This window comes from Spinacia oleracea, chromosome 4 (assembly GCF_020520425.1).
Source record: "Spinacia oleracea cultivar Varoflay chromosome 4, BTI_SOV_V1, whole genome shotgun sequence".
Classification (NCBI taxonomy): Eukaryota; Viridiplantae; Streptophyta; class Magnoliopsida; order Caryophyllales; family Amaranthaceae; genus Spinacia; species Spinacia oleracea.
Window position 1 is genome coordinate 102,669,867 of NC_079490.1, and position 13,957 is coordinate 102,683,823.

Here is a 13,957-nt window from a genome sequence, read left to right on the forward strand (position 1 = left end):
TGTGTCCTTTGTTTAGTGTTGATTGGTTATTTCAGAGTGGCATTTTGTGTTCCAAGTAAAAGTAGCAGGGTGGGTGTTAATATCATGCTCTTTAATTGCCCAAAATACAGCAGCAACCAAAATGATGGAAAGTTACCAATCTGATTTATTGAGAATAAAAATTACACAAGCCAACGGAAAGCTACATCAAAGACAACAAAATGGACAAAATTTCCCCTGCGGCTTGCAACATTACATTACAACGGTCATAAGAATAGCCTTTTCGGATCCAGCATAAAATAACAGAAAAGGAAGCAAGAATGATCTACATAAATGAGGGAAAAAAGATTTACTCCCATATTATACAGTATAGAAACTCCAGTTTCTAGTAATGTGAGTAAGATGGAGCAGGCAAGAAAGGAAATGGTGCTACAGATGCATAAGCAACAGGTGGCCGCCCTTGTTTACTTGAAGACGTCTTTCTTAACTGCTTTTCATTGTCAGCATAATCACTCTCTTGCATAAACCTTGATGATGGAACAGTTTGTGTGGCCTGCCAATTATTATACAGACGGTGAAACATAAGCCCTGACATAAATACTGGAAGATAAACAAGGCTGGCCAGGAACATTCTCTTAGCATTCTTCGTTGTTCTGTTCAAGTAGAAAGACATTGCTGTACCACCGATCGCCAAAGTAAGCAATGATGATTCAAGACAAAACCATCCAGAGGTTAAACCCCCTATAAATACCAAATACACAGGAAACATCAGAACGGAATCCAAATGAGCAGAATAAATTAATCTAAAGAAACTTGTCTTTTCCTCATTAGTATACGAATCTTGTGGAAGTCACTCACATTCGTATGCCAAGTACCCCACAGGAATAAGATATAGACAATTCCTCAGTGCAACCAAGGCGGTCCTTCTACCAGAGGTGTCAGTAAGAGAAATCATCCTATACCTGCATGTAAAAAACATGGAAACTTTAAGAAAATTGAATCAATCCACCTAATATGAGTCCTGCTAAACATTCAGTATTCTTCCTGTTCCCATCCTATGTTGCTATGATATGAAAAATACTAGTCCAAGTCCTAACAAAGAACAAATACTTCCCCTCGGGATTAGGGTTCAAACATCTATTTTGCATAGCTAAGTCAAAAATTGACATTACCAAACACCAACAACGAAAAGAATGGCTCTTGATTCTTGAACACATGTTTGTGACCCGAAACCCAAAATTGATCGAACCCAAATAATCTGATAATTGGTGGGTTAAACCTAACTTCTACTAGGTCGAACTGAAAAGATCCATGGGTCAAAACTTTAGTTGTTTAGTACAGCAAGTATTTGTAAAAAAAAGCCAAAATAATAAGCCATAGTGCATCAATAAGTACATGGTTCTAGAAATAGCGAAAACAAAATTAGGATAGAAGTCTGTTTGTAATTCATTAGGTAAGAATTCAATGTTATTCGATTTAGGATAGAGATTTTTTTCATATTATCAGCACTTATAGTAGAAGAAATTATATAAACCCGTTTATTGACTCATAACCGATACACTTGGACCACAATCATGCAATTACAACCCAAAACCAAAATGAGCCAAATATATAGTTACATTACCCAAACCCAACCTGACCAGCCTGTTTGACATGGCTAGACGTTTTCATACCGTAAGACATCAGCAGTAGTGATAAAAGAACATCAGCAAGAACATTAGCCTGTTTGACATGTTCCAGTGGACAAACTGAAAAAACATGCTGCTCCTAAAATTGTAACCTGTGTAAAGACCTTGTTGTGACCAATAACAGCAAGTACATTCTGTATATAATCAATCCATTTGAGCAAGCTCTAAGACAATGACATGAAGGCACTTTTCAAGATGCCAGGTGTCTGACAGAAATAGAAGACTTATATCAAGGTTAAATTTTGTCCTACGTCCAAGAATACTAATTTTATGTGAATCCGTTCAAAGTCCAAGAATACTGATTTTATGTATCTCAGTAGTGGGTCATTCAGGAGTAGCAGTTCCTATCACTTAGGACCAGTGTTACCTAATCCTCCCATCACCCCACGAACCGAAAAAGCGAATTACAACATGAAAATGGTATAATTTTGGTTTAATTCAGCAAATTAGGTAGCGAATTGCGAACCCGTACCCAATCTCATACTAGCGAACCAGGTAACGGTGCTTAGGACTGGAAAAGTGAGAGACCTTACTGGAATTGAGACGTCTAACTGCCTTAGCCTCAACGAAACAAAGGCCAAGGCAAAGAAGATAAATAACTGAATTTCTATTTTAAACATATTCAAATGCTGTTGCCAACTCTATGCTCCCAAAATTACACTTTTTCCTCTTGTCACTACTGTGATGTCCGTTCCAAATTTGGATCCTACTACAGTACTACTTACGCAGCTTTACATAAAACACATCAGTGACTATTGTAATTCATAAACACCACAGATTTCTAATGTTACATACCCTCCTGCAGCATAATCGTCACGGCACAAGTATGCAAGGGCCATAAAATGGGGAAGTTGCCAAAAATAAAGTGCAGCAGGTAGAATCATCCCATTAAGAGAAATTTCACCAGAAGCAGCAGCCCACCTGCAACCCCAACAAGTGATGTTAGCATAATTACATAACACTTCCAATACGCATGCAAACTTCTACATGCAATGATAGAATAGTCTGATATCTGTCATCTCAAAAAGACTCAAGTGCAATGCTTATCTTTGCTGGTGGTCTCAAAAATGTGATGCAGCTCATACTTATAAAACTTATTTAAACAAAAATCTATTAACCAATTTGGATCTCTCCCCACATTTTTCTAGTACATAGAAGTCCAGATACAATATTAGAAAATGCAAACTCAAAATGGACGACAATTGGAAAGATACAAAATTATTTACGTATACTCTGAGCCAACTTCCAGTCTAGAATTCTAGCTCGTGAAGAGGGGGGGATATCTATTGAGAAATACAGAGTAATCTGTGCAATTAGTAGTTGTAAATTTAAATGGTTATCTGTATTGCACCCAGGCGGATTGATAATTTCACAAGTCCTCCTTTCAGCTCCTATGCCTAACAAAATTGAGAGGAAACCAGCAAGTGCTCGTGGCTAGGCAGATACACCCTACATTACAATCTCAAGTATTGACGCCACAACTAAATAACAAGCCGACAATGCGACAATAAAAGATTGAAGTCTCTCAATTGGCAAAACACATGACACAAATCAGGTAAAACCATTATTGAAATTGGTTTCTAAATCTGCAATTTACCGTCTGTATTGAGTTTACTGAAAGCACCTCTTCGGAGATAATATGCCTTTACGAGTTTGGAGACCTTACAAATATTAATAACAAAAAAAAAGGTAAGCAGAAAGATGGAACAGTTAAGGATTGCGCCTTTTCAAAGGTGGTTGTGGGTTCCGCGGAGGAAAATGAAAAGAAAAATAACACTGGAGGAGTATGACAATTGGCAACAGAACTATAAGCACCAAAATTTCTACTCCCTCCTTCCCACATTACTTGTCACACTTTCCTTTTTCATCCGTCCCATATCACTTGTTACACTTCCAAATTAGGAATGACCCCACAATTATTTATTATCTCTCTCTTCCGACTAACAAAGTTTGGTCTCACACCCGCTCTCATTCAATTAAAACAATACCCCGCTTAACTCCTATCACATTTACCTTTTCAATAAAATAACAATTAATAACCAAACAACCACTTATCACCTAAAACTTTGTGCAAAGGTGAGTGTAACGAGTAATTTGGGACGAAGGGAATACTTTTTATCCAGATTTGGCATCACTATTTTGGTATTCCCAACTTACTCCCAATCTTTAGCAGGTGGACTCAAGCGCTAATATAAGCAGAAGAACCATGAGCTATCATATCGCGAGAGAGGCTTTTCCATATGGAAAGAGATTCTAAGCAAACAATGTCTCGCAGCATAGCTGTATTCGACACCACATTTCCAGAATTATCTTGTCAATGGCAGGAGAAAGGACAAAAAAATAAGATTCATTATAACAACCAAGTAAACTAGAAGACAAAGCCATTGAGATAGATCATGGAAATAATTGAGGTTGGAGAAAACAGAAGGGCAGTGGCGAACAAAGTTACGCAAGAAAAATTATGTCAAAGGTAACTAAAATGAGTAAGTTCAAAAAAAGAACTCGTAAACAAGCTACCGCCAGCAACATCCCTTTAATTTTCAGTTTCAAGCATACATCACCACGGGATATGACAAAGGATTCTAAATCCTAGATTCCTACTTAATGTTGAAGCTATATACACAACAAATCTAGATGAACCATTGACAAAATTTAGCAATATACCAAGCAACTATCAAAAAAGTAATAACATGACACAATCATACAACGACAAAATTGTATCAGGAAAATGATACAAGGATGATGCACTCCGAAGAATAAGGGGAAAATGATCACAAAAGTTTTTGATAATCCATAACTTTTTCTAATGACAGTAGTTAATAATTCTATTCAAAGGATGTAAGAGAAAAAGATTAGTGACCAAAACATCAATCCCTTAAACTCTTATAGACACTCAAGCAAAGAAGGCTGGAAATCAAAAAAGCATACGCTATAGCTTAAGAATCATTCATGCTCTTGTCAACAACATCTAGGAAGGATAAGTGTCGCCACCCAACTATGCGCAAGTCTTATAGGAGACAAATTGAAACTGATACGACAACTCTAAGTTCACAACAACATCTAGGAAGGACAAGTGTCACCACCCAACTTGAATCCTATCCTTTGTTACATATATCACCAAAATGCTAAGAAGATTCCACACATAAATAATTGTTTATCCTTTAAAGTCCTCTTACAAGCTACTCCCTCTGTCCCTAAAAGATTTCCCCATATACCATAAATGGATGTGATTTATTTACCCCAAACCTTATTTGGTTTGTGGTCCACACATGTCTATCCTCACAACCTATTATTTAATTTAACTAAAAGACAAATCTATCTACCCACATGTTTTTTACCATACTCAATTCTTAATGAAGTGAATAAAAGCATTAGGGCAATCTTTTAGGACGGAAGGAGTAGTCTCTTAGTCCATAAAAGATTGCACCAATTTCGTTTGGCGGTTGTCTCTAAAAGATTGCCCCATTTCCTTGTAATACATATGGTCCCTGCAATCTCTCTCGGCTTAGCTCTCCTATCCCACACGCAAGAGGTATCTACCCACTCATATAAAGCAAGCAAAAAGGAACAAAGGGAGTATAAGTAATTCTTTAAAGATTCCTGGTTGAATGACCTTAATAATAGGAAAAAAGGACAAAAGAGTAGGGAGTTACTGAATAAGCAAACCATAAATTAAACAAACATGTGATGAATGACTTACTCCTAACGACAAAAAAGAAACGATAATCCTTATCCTAAAACATGTTCCTTGGGAAACTTCCCCAGTTCCCCTACAACTCAGTAGGGATCTCATCACGCACAATGCCCTGGATTGGGGTTTCTATAGTTAGATAGAGGGTCCCCTTACCACCTTTCTGTCATCTAGCGGTTCACAAATGGATACTCCTTTTGCAGCCACCTCCACCTTCATCACCTGTGAACTTTTGTGTCGACTTTTCTATGCCTTGTGTATGATTGTATCTCTATTTTTTCCATTTTCCTTTCTATTATACTGCAATCAGTGGGTTCCATTATTATGACCACTATAAGAGCATATCATCATTACTACCAAACTACAAGTAACCCCCCCCCCCCCCTCCAAACGCTGGCTTATATTCAATGTCCTTGGTAGGCTTTCAGAAACTAATTAGTGTGCTTGTCAAGTGTAAGACCACGCTTCCTAGATCAGCCTTCAGCATGATCTACACTGTGTTGTGTATGTTACCAATTGAACTCTGAAGCCGAATATTCAGCATACAGATGGCAACAATTATTGAGAAAAAGATCTTCCACACATTAAAAATAAGAACAGGGCCTCCGATCTCTTCTACCATCAACCTTCAATCTTACCACATACCACCTCTATAAAACTTCATAGAGAAAGAGGGTCCACGAGAAAATGGATAAATTTCACTCAAGTCTTTAAAATCTAGTGTTAGAAGATTTGAGTGAAACAGTGAAGGAAATTACAAGATATAATTAGACACTCTATACACACAAACACAACAGTTGCCCGTCACATAAATCTTACCCAAGAAGCGGAGGAATAGCGCCAACAACTGCTCCAACCCATGTATTTACTGGGTGTAATTGCTTCATTGGAGTATAAATGAATGCATAAAGAAGGAGATTAGAGGCTCCTAGTCCAGCTGCCAAGGCATTAGCCTGCAAAAACCTTGTTGCAGGATCAGCAATGTTAGTATCACAGACCACTAAGCAAGAAAAAGAAATCAGAGCAATGGAAGTATGGAACATTATTTCACCACCTTGCACGCTAATAAACCAGTGCCTGCTATCCCAACTATAAATGCCCAAGCAACTGCATTCAATACAGTCAAACGCCCAGAAGGTAATGGTCTTTGCATCGTCCTCTTCATTTTAGCATCATTTTTTACTTCAAAGACCTAAAAGAACAACGGGAATAACCATATGAACATCATCGTCATCATCATAATCAATCTATCATCATTTTCAAATGTTGCACTGGGATAATATGCGAGACCAGCATTGGATTAAAAGGGCTCTAAACTTAATGGAAAGCACATTAAAAGAGGATTAGAAGTCTTCAACAGAAATGAATATATACGAATGTATAAGCGGAACCTTATTACATATACTCCCTCTGTTTCTTTTTAAATGCATCACTTTGATCGGCACACTTGTCAATGCATCATTTGACCATTAATTACTGGATGGGACTAATTTTCTTAGCTAAGTTCCATCCAATCAAAATTATAAGCACGTCAAGAGGACAAGGTGCCCCAGAAGAGACTGAAAATCAGAACTACAAGTTAGCCCAACCCCGGAAAGCCCCCACCGCCTTAGCCCGTAAAGAAGCTAATAAAGTTAGGCGTTGATAGAAAAACATAGTTATTTACAACTTTTTATATTTTTTACTAATGTACAATTAAAGATACTGATGGTTAAAGTTAGGCATTGGCTAGCGTAAAAGTCAATTATTGCATGTATATAGAATCGGGGGAAGTACTTTACTAGGGCGACAAATTAATGCTGATCGGAATTTATTTTTGTAAATTATTGGTGTAGTTGTCAAAGTTAATTAATTTATTTTCCTGTCAAGAAGATGCAATTTGAGCAATGATGAAGAACTGAAGAAGTGAACAGACAAGTAGAAAGTGACTTGAAACACACACATGCTAATTTAGACACAAGAAAATGAAAAAGGAAACAGCATATACACCAACCATGAATAAAAGAGAAGGCAGCGTGAAGCCGTTGACTATGGTAAACATTTTTTAAGAATGAAGCAACAAGATGTTCCTAAAATAAATGAAAGATAAAAGAGCAGTTGCCAATTTCATGTTAGGTTAACAGCATCATGAGAGCCAGAAATTTTCCAACAGATTTAGCTCATGCAGAAAATATACCCTGCTCCCACAAAGTATTATTTTTCTAGCTTATTCATAGTAGAACTGCAGAAGAACAACAAACTAGTAATCTATAAATACAGCTCTCTAATGTCACATAATTCCTTTCAAAAAAGGAAAGTTCATACTTCATAGCCACGTCTTATCAGGTATACAAGAAGACCAAGTGATGAGTGACATAACTGTCACTCTTAGGGGTAGTTTTATGTTATTTTAAAGGTTTTTTCCCTATATTTTTAGCCTTTCTTTCCTAATATATAATTTTGTAGTTTAATTAGCGTAGTTACTAGTTAGTGATTTTTGCTAGTTTTTAGGTCTTAATTTCACAGTTTATTTATTTTCTTTGCTTTAATAATTTTTTAGTCGTTATAATTTAGCCTTCATATTTAATTTTCTTTTTAGTCACGCTCGTTTTTATTATATTATTTTTGCCTTATTTTATTTCTCGTTTCTTCCCTCTTCTTTGGTTATGTGCATAGGTGCTTATTCGAGGCACGGAGAAGAATTTCAAAGTCAAGTCAATTGTGCCGCTCCGTCAGCAAAAGTCAGACACAACTATTGAGCTACATTTATACTTGCAAACAGGTTTGAACCTTAAACCTCCAGCGGCTCATATCCTTTACCACATAATCAGCCTATCCTACACCACCTCCTCACCAACAAAAGTAGCCCCTTGCTTCCCCTCTCCATCTCATCGCTGCACCTCCTCATCTCCACCGCAAACCACTCACCTCACCCTCTCACATCCACTTTGTAGCTCCTGCAAGCACCACATACACTGCCCATCTTCCCTCGCCATAGCAGTAGTGACGCACCTCCATAAACAAACCAAGCCAATGCCATCAACTCAGCCCCGCATCACCATCTCCCACAAAACCACGCTGCCCCTTAGCCTCCTCTCCTCGTCCGCACAACAAAAACGACGCCTATCCTAGAAACCTCAAAGAGGAGTGTTCGCTTTGGTGTGTAGTCGCACGTCCGCGTGAGACAAAGTTTTATAACATTTTGGAATCAGTAGCATTTGCACGACCGGTTCGACAAACACTAGCGCGTCCGCTGATGGTCTTTTACGGGTTAATGAAGGTCAACGGCTACGCTTCCATTTGAGGCCGATGAATGCGATTGATTTGTGAAGGATGATAATATGCATCTTACGGTTTCGATTGGAAGATTCCTCCAATTGAAGCGGCGCAAAAGGAAACCACGAGGAGGAAGATGGGTCTGATATTTTTGGGAGTTTCTGTTTCGAATTCCTGATTTTCTATTTTTCTTTTATTTTCCTTTCATTTTATTCTTTTTGAATTAGTTTTAGATTTTTGTTTCCTTTTATTTTTCCCTCTTTTATTTCATGATTAACTTGTAGTATAAATACCCAATTTTGGGGTCATGATGGAGGGAGGTACATAATTAGACCAATTTCTAGGATTTAGGGGGTTTTAGTTAGCTTTTAGAGAGAATCAAAGAGTGATTTAAGGATTTGATGTACAAGGTGACAACTTGTTTCGAGGATTTCCACTATCAAAATCAATGAGCAATTTTTGTACTCTCTTTCGTCTCTTTTTATTGCTTTCTTTTAATTGTTTTATTAGATTAGTTTTCATGCTTAGATTAGTTGGTATTATTGCTTAGTTTCATGTTCTTAGTTGTGGAGTAATTTCTTTAACTTTCCTACTTTTATGTTGGTGGAATAGTGTTAGGTTTGGATGAAAACCCAACATTGATTGGTTATCGATATGAGATTGAAATTGGGGATTCTCATAATTAAATTATTGCATGTTTGAGCATTCTCAATATTTGTTGCATTCATTAGCTACTTGGATGTTGGAAATGGATTGAAGACCTAACTTTAACTATTTGGTCGAATTGAGACTTTGATTTACCCCAGCATCATAGTGTGGAACGAGAGTTCATGCTTGATGCTTAAGGAAATTGTTATTTGTGAATTCAACGTTCATACATGTGGTGTGTGTTTTATCCTCTGTTTTCATTCGTCTTGTCTTTATTCCATGATTTGTTGGTGCTTAACCCCATTCCCTATCTTTGTTTATCTGCCCATTCCCTATCTTTGTTTTAGTTAGCTTAGTTTGTTTATCGTGGTTGGTTAGTGATTTTCTCTACCCGTCTTCGATCTAGCTTATTGTTCGATTGTTCGATTAGCATTAACCAGTGTGTCCTTAGTCTTTGTGAATTTTGACCATTGCTTACCACTTTACTTGTTTTAGTGGTTGGTTTAGGTAATTCGTTTGATTAGGGGAAGTTAGTAACGACCTACTTGACTGGATTTAACCTATAAAGAATACTTTTAAAACTATAGCCAGCATGAATGCCTTTCAAGATGCCATATAGGGTGGAGGGAGTAACCGAGTAACAAAATAGTACAAGTTGATAAGCAAAGACAACTCAAACATTATCACTTATCCAACATTATCACTTATCCAGTTATCGGTTATCCACTTATCCATCAACAAGGGGTCTCTCAAGGAAATGCTAAAGTTAGACAACCTTTGTGGCAAAGTTGTGAAGGGGATGTCAAAGAGTACAATAGATATCTAATCTAGAAGGATGCGAATTCTAATCAACAATTGACTAAGTGGAAAAAGGTATCAACTTATCAAGCATGAGAGAATAAAACTGGGAACTGAAAAAAGATGTTTGTATTCTGTAATAAGAAAATTGTGCTTTAGTATTTGGGAGCCGAAATATGTAAGGAAATGGCACAGTATCCATGGAAATCTAACAGCTAACCTGATTTAAAGAGCTAGCAGATGCTGCAACCATCATTGTACCAGCACAAGTCCAACAAAGGCCAGCAAGATCAATGATCTGACCACTGCCAAGAACATATCCAGTCCCAGTAGTGGCAACCACCAGCATGCTGAGATTTACAACAAAGCAAAAAAAAAAGAATGAACAAAAGAAATCAAACAATCATTTAAGTAGAAAGAAGACAAACTAACAGACCAACAAAAAGTAAGAAATACAGAAAAGAAAAACGAATAAAAGAATGACATTTATGGGATCCAACAAACAGAGTCAATTTTAAAGTGAATCTTCACTTGTATCTTAGTCAAGACTCAAGACAAAATGTCGTTATAAATTTTTTGCAAACATCCTTAAATATAAAATAGCTACTCCCTCCGTATTTTTTCAGGAGTAACATGTTAGACCGGCACAAGTATTAAGAAATGAGAATTGAATGTAATATAAATAATAAAGCAATTGGAGGAGGGAGTAATAACAAATATAAAAAAGATGGTGGGAAAAGTATTTTAATCAAAGTACAGAGGAAATTTATTATAGTGGTGGCCCCATAGAAAAGTAAGATATGTTAAATAATTTGGGAGTGGGTTAAAAACTTGTCAAAAATAGATATGTAACCGCTAAATAAATACGGCTGCAAGGGGTAAGTATATGTAACTCCTAAAATCATACGGAGGGAGTATATGGACCATCAAAGCAAACAAAAAAGTGTAAAATACTAAACATCCAGATCCAACTACCAAAACCATGTTAACAACTATCTATTCCCGTAAGTCAACAAATCCTGCAATGGACTTCCCATTAAGTCATTAACCTTACCAATGTGATGTTAACCTCTAGTTATCGCCTTCTAACATTTCAAGTGCCTAAATATCAGGATATCACTTCATTTAAGAAGTACAAGAGCCTTATAACCTCAAGAAGGCTCTTCCTTCCAAGAAATAAACAAACACTAGACAGTAGACCCTTCTATAAACAATCCACTGTACAAGTAGAAATAAAATTGTTTGTAAGTGAGCTTTAAGTATTCCTGTAACCTGACCCCTGATGACCCATATTTTTACATCCTCATAAATTGAGGTAATGGAAAGTAACCGTCAGTAAAATTGATTCTCAATTTCTCATGTTTCACGTAAATGTCTAAGGTATGCTTCTCTACCCCAGCTAAGTGTTCTAATTTGGATTTCAGCACTACTTATTACCAACTCTAGCGGTGGGCAAAAAGTAGTAATAACAAATTAACACATGACATTTCATGCAATCTCTCATATTAACTAATTCTCTATTTATGACCCTATACCAAACTGGCAGTGTGAGGCCCGCCAGGGCCAGGCCCAGGCCCGCTGGATGTGGGGCTAGATAGTGGGACATAATCAAGCCTGGTGTAGTTCTATTTCTTTTGCACTTATGCTCAACCTTGTTTGGGATAAGCTTGGTGTAAGGCTGTAAGCTTGTTCTGTCAAAGACATTCTTGTGGTGTGGAAAGAAGGACTATTAAAGGTTGGGTCGTTGAAATTTGGAGATGATTGTGTATACAATTTGGTAGTGCATTTAGAAAGAAGGAACCCCGTGGAAAATGCTTGGATTACAGAAACATGTGCACAATGCTCACTATGCACCAAAAATAACACAATTGCATTGTGCATATGTAAATGAAAATACATTTAATTAAAAATAAATAAGTAGAGGATATATTAATTTATGTTTAAATATTGCAATAAAAACGTACCTTAGTTCTTTTATTAGAATGCCATGTTTTTAACATACACTGATACACACTATGTTTACTATGCACCAAAAGAACATAGTTGCATATGTAAAAAAAACATAACATTATGATAAATGAACATGAGATGTGTGCTATTTTGAACAATAGTTTTTTGGCAAAATTGTCAAAAAGTACCTTCTTTTGGCCTCTCTTTGTGAGGTAGGACCTTATATTTTCAGTTTTGTCAAATAGTACCTTGAATTAAAAACTTGTTTTAAAAATGGTACCTTGTTGCAACATTCCGGCCAAAATCACAATTTTCTGGCCATTTATTCCGGCAATTGCCACAATTTTAGAGGGAAATCATCACGCGCTCATCATCTTACCAAATTCAAAGTATTTTCAGCTGCTTTCCCTCCTAAATAAATGAGTTTAAATCTAAAATTCTTGTCTAATGTTGTTGTTCTGCTGTTCTTAGAAGAAGTTAACATAGGCGCGTGATTTTTGGCTAGGTGGAATTTTGCAACAAGGTACCATTTTTAAAACAAATTTTTAATTCAACATACTATTTGATAAAACTGAAAATATAAGGTACTAGCTCACAAATTGAGGTAAAAAAAAAAAGTACTTTTTGACAATTTTGCCTAGTTTTTGTATAAAAAGGTGTTCTTTCTCTCCTATCCAATTAGGACTTACATTTCATTAATTTTTATCATCAGCCTTCATTACCTAAAATACGCTTCATTGTGATGTCCTTTCCCGTCAAAAAAAGAGTTAAGCCTAATTATTATCATTCAATGGCAACTTGGCTATCGTGCACTACCTTCTATTGATTGACAACATCCACACTAGTCTTCTCATTTCTAATCCTACACCATTAGAAATACACTTCTCTAATCTCGCTGGAGTAACCCATAACTCCCTTCACCAGAAAACAAGAGATATCTCCCAAAACTAAACATCCCCCCTTTCCCTACAATCAAATACTCATTATACCTAACCCAAGCACAAGACTTGACCTTTTCGCATTGCTACTCATACACACAGAAAAACCCCAAATGATGATAACTGATAATATAGAAACACAATAAACCAAAAGAACATCATAAATTGCATCACCACCAATCAAATAAACAAGCCTAACTAAACAAAACAGCTGAAAAGACACAATTATGATAAAAAAAATCACCCTAAAATTTGAAAATTGGAGGGGGGAAATCAAACGTACCTTAACTTGGCTTTGGAGAGCTCCCAATAACAGCGACCATAATGCGAAAAGGCACCAACAAGATCGCGAGAAAGAGTTGACGAAACATCGACAGTAGCAGCAGAAGAAATCCCTAATTGAGAAAAACGACGTAACCCTAAATCGAGTTTGGTGGAATCATATGATTTAGGGATCGTAGATGAGTAGAGGTGAGAAAAAGAGCTGAATCCGCCATGGATAGTATCAAAAGATGGAGAACGCTTTTGCAGTGAAGAAAAAGGGTTAGGGTTTAGGTAAGACAGATGGTTTAGTCTCTTTAAAGAGAGAGAAATGGAGGTTCTCCACATGGTGGAGTTCCGGTGTCTGAAATGGAATGCCGGAGGCCAGAGAGAAGAAGAAGGAGACGAAGAGTTGAATACCTTTTGTTTTTATTTTCTGTGTACACCGTTGTTTCCTATTCACGAGAGATTACGATTTACGATAGTTACAAACTTTTATGCAAGGCCGTCTGGCATAAAATACTACTGCCTCTATCTCTTTTTATTTTTCACATTTGGTATTTTATACGTGTTTTAACGATTAACTAGTTTGTGGTCCGGGCGTCGAATTTTATTTTTAGTGGAATTTACTTATTTTAAATATGTGTGTATGTGGTGCTATTATCTGATTTCCATGCAAGATCAGTGGTCGATCAACAAACTTCCTTCCCATATCCAAAAATCAAAACAAAATCGATTTCTCTTTTTTC

At 36.6% G+C, this 13,957-nt stretch overlaps 1 protein-coding gene across 1 annotated transcript; it reads right to left on the bottom strand.

Annotated features, from left to right (window-relative positions):
- Nucleotides 1–122: 122 nt before the first annotated feature.
- On the bottom strand, nucleotides 123–13,682 carry LOC110783795 (protoheme IX farnesyltransferase, mitochondrial). The gene is made up of 7 exons (XM_021988168.2): nucleotides 13,231–13,682; nucleotides 10,280–10,409; nucleotides 6,413–6,550; nucleotides 6,178–6,311; nucleotides 2,463–2,588; nucleotides 838–941; nucleotides 123–720 (listed from the first exon to the last, which is right to left on the bottom strand). The coding sequence occupies exons 1-7, from the start codon at nucleotides 13,554–13,556 to the stop codon at nucleotides 365–367; spliced, it is 1,314 nt and encodes a 437-aa protein (XP_021843860.1). The 5' UTR covers nucleotides 13,557–13,682; the 3' UTR covers nucleotides 123–364.
- Nucleotides 13,683–13,957: the final 275 nt, after the last annotated feature.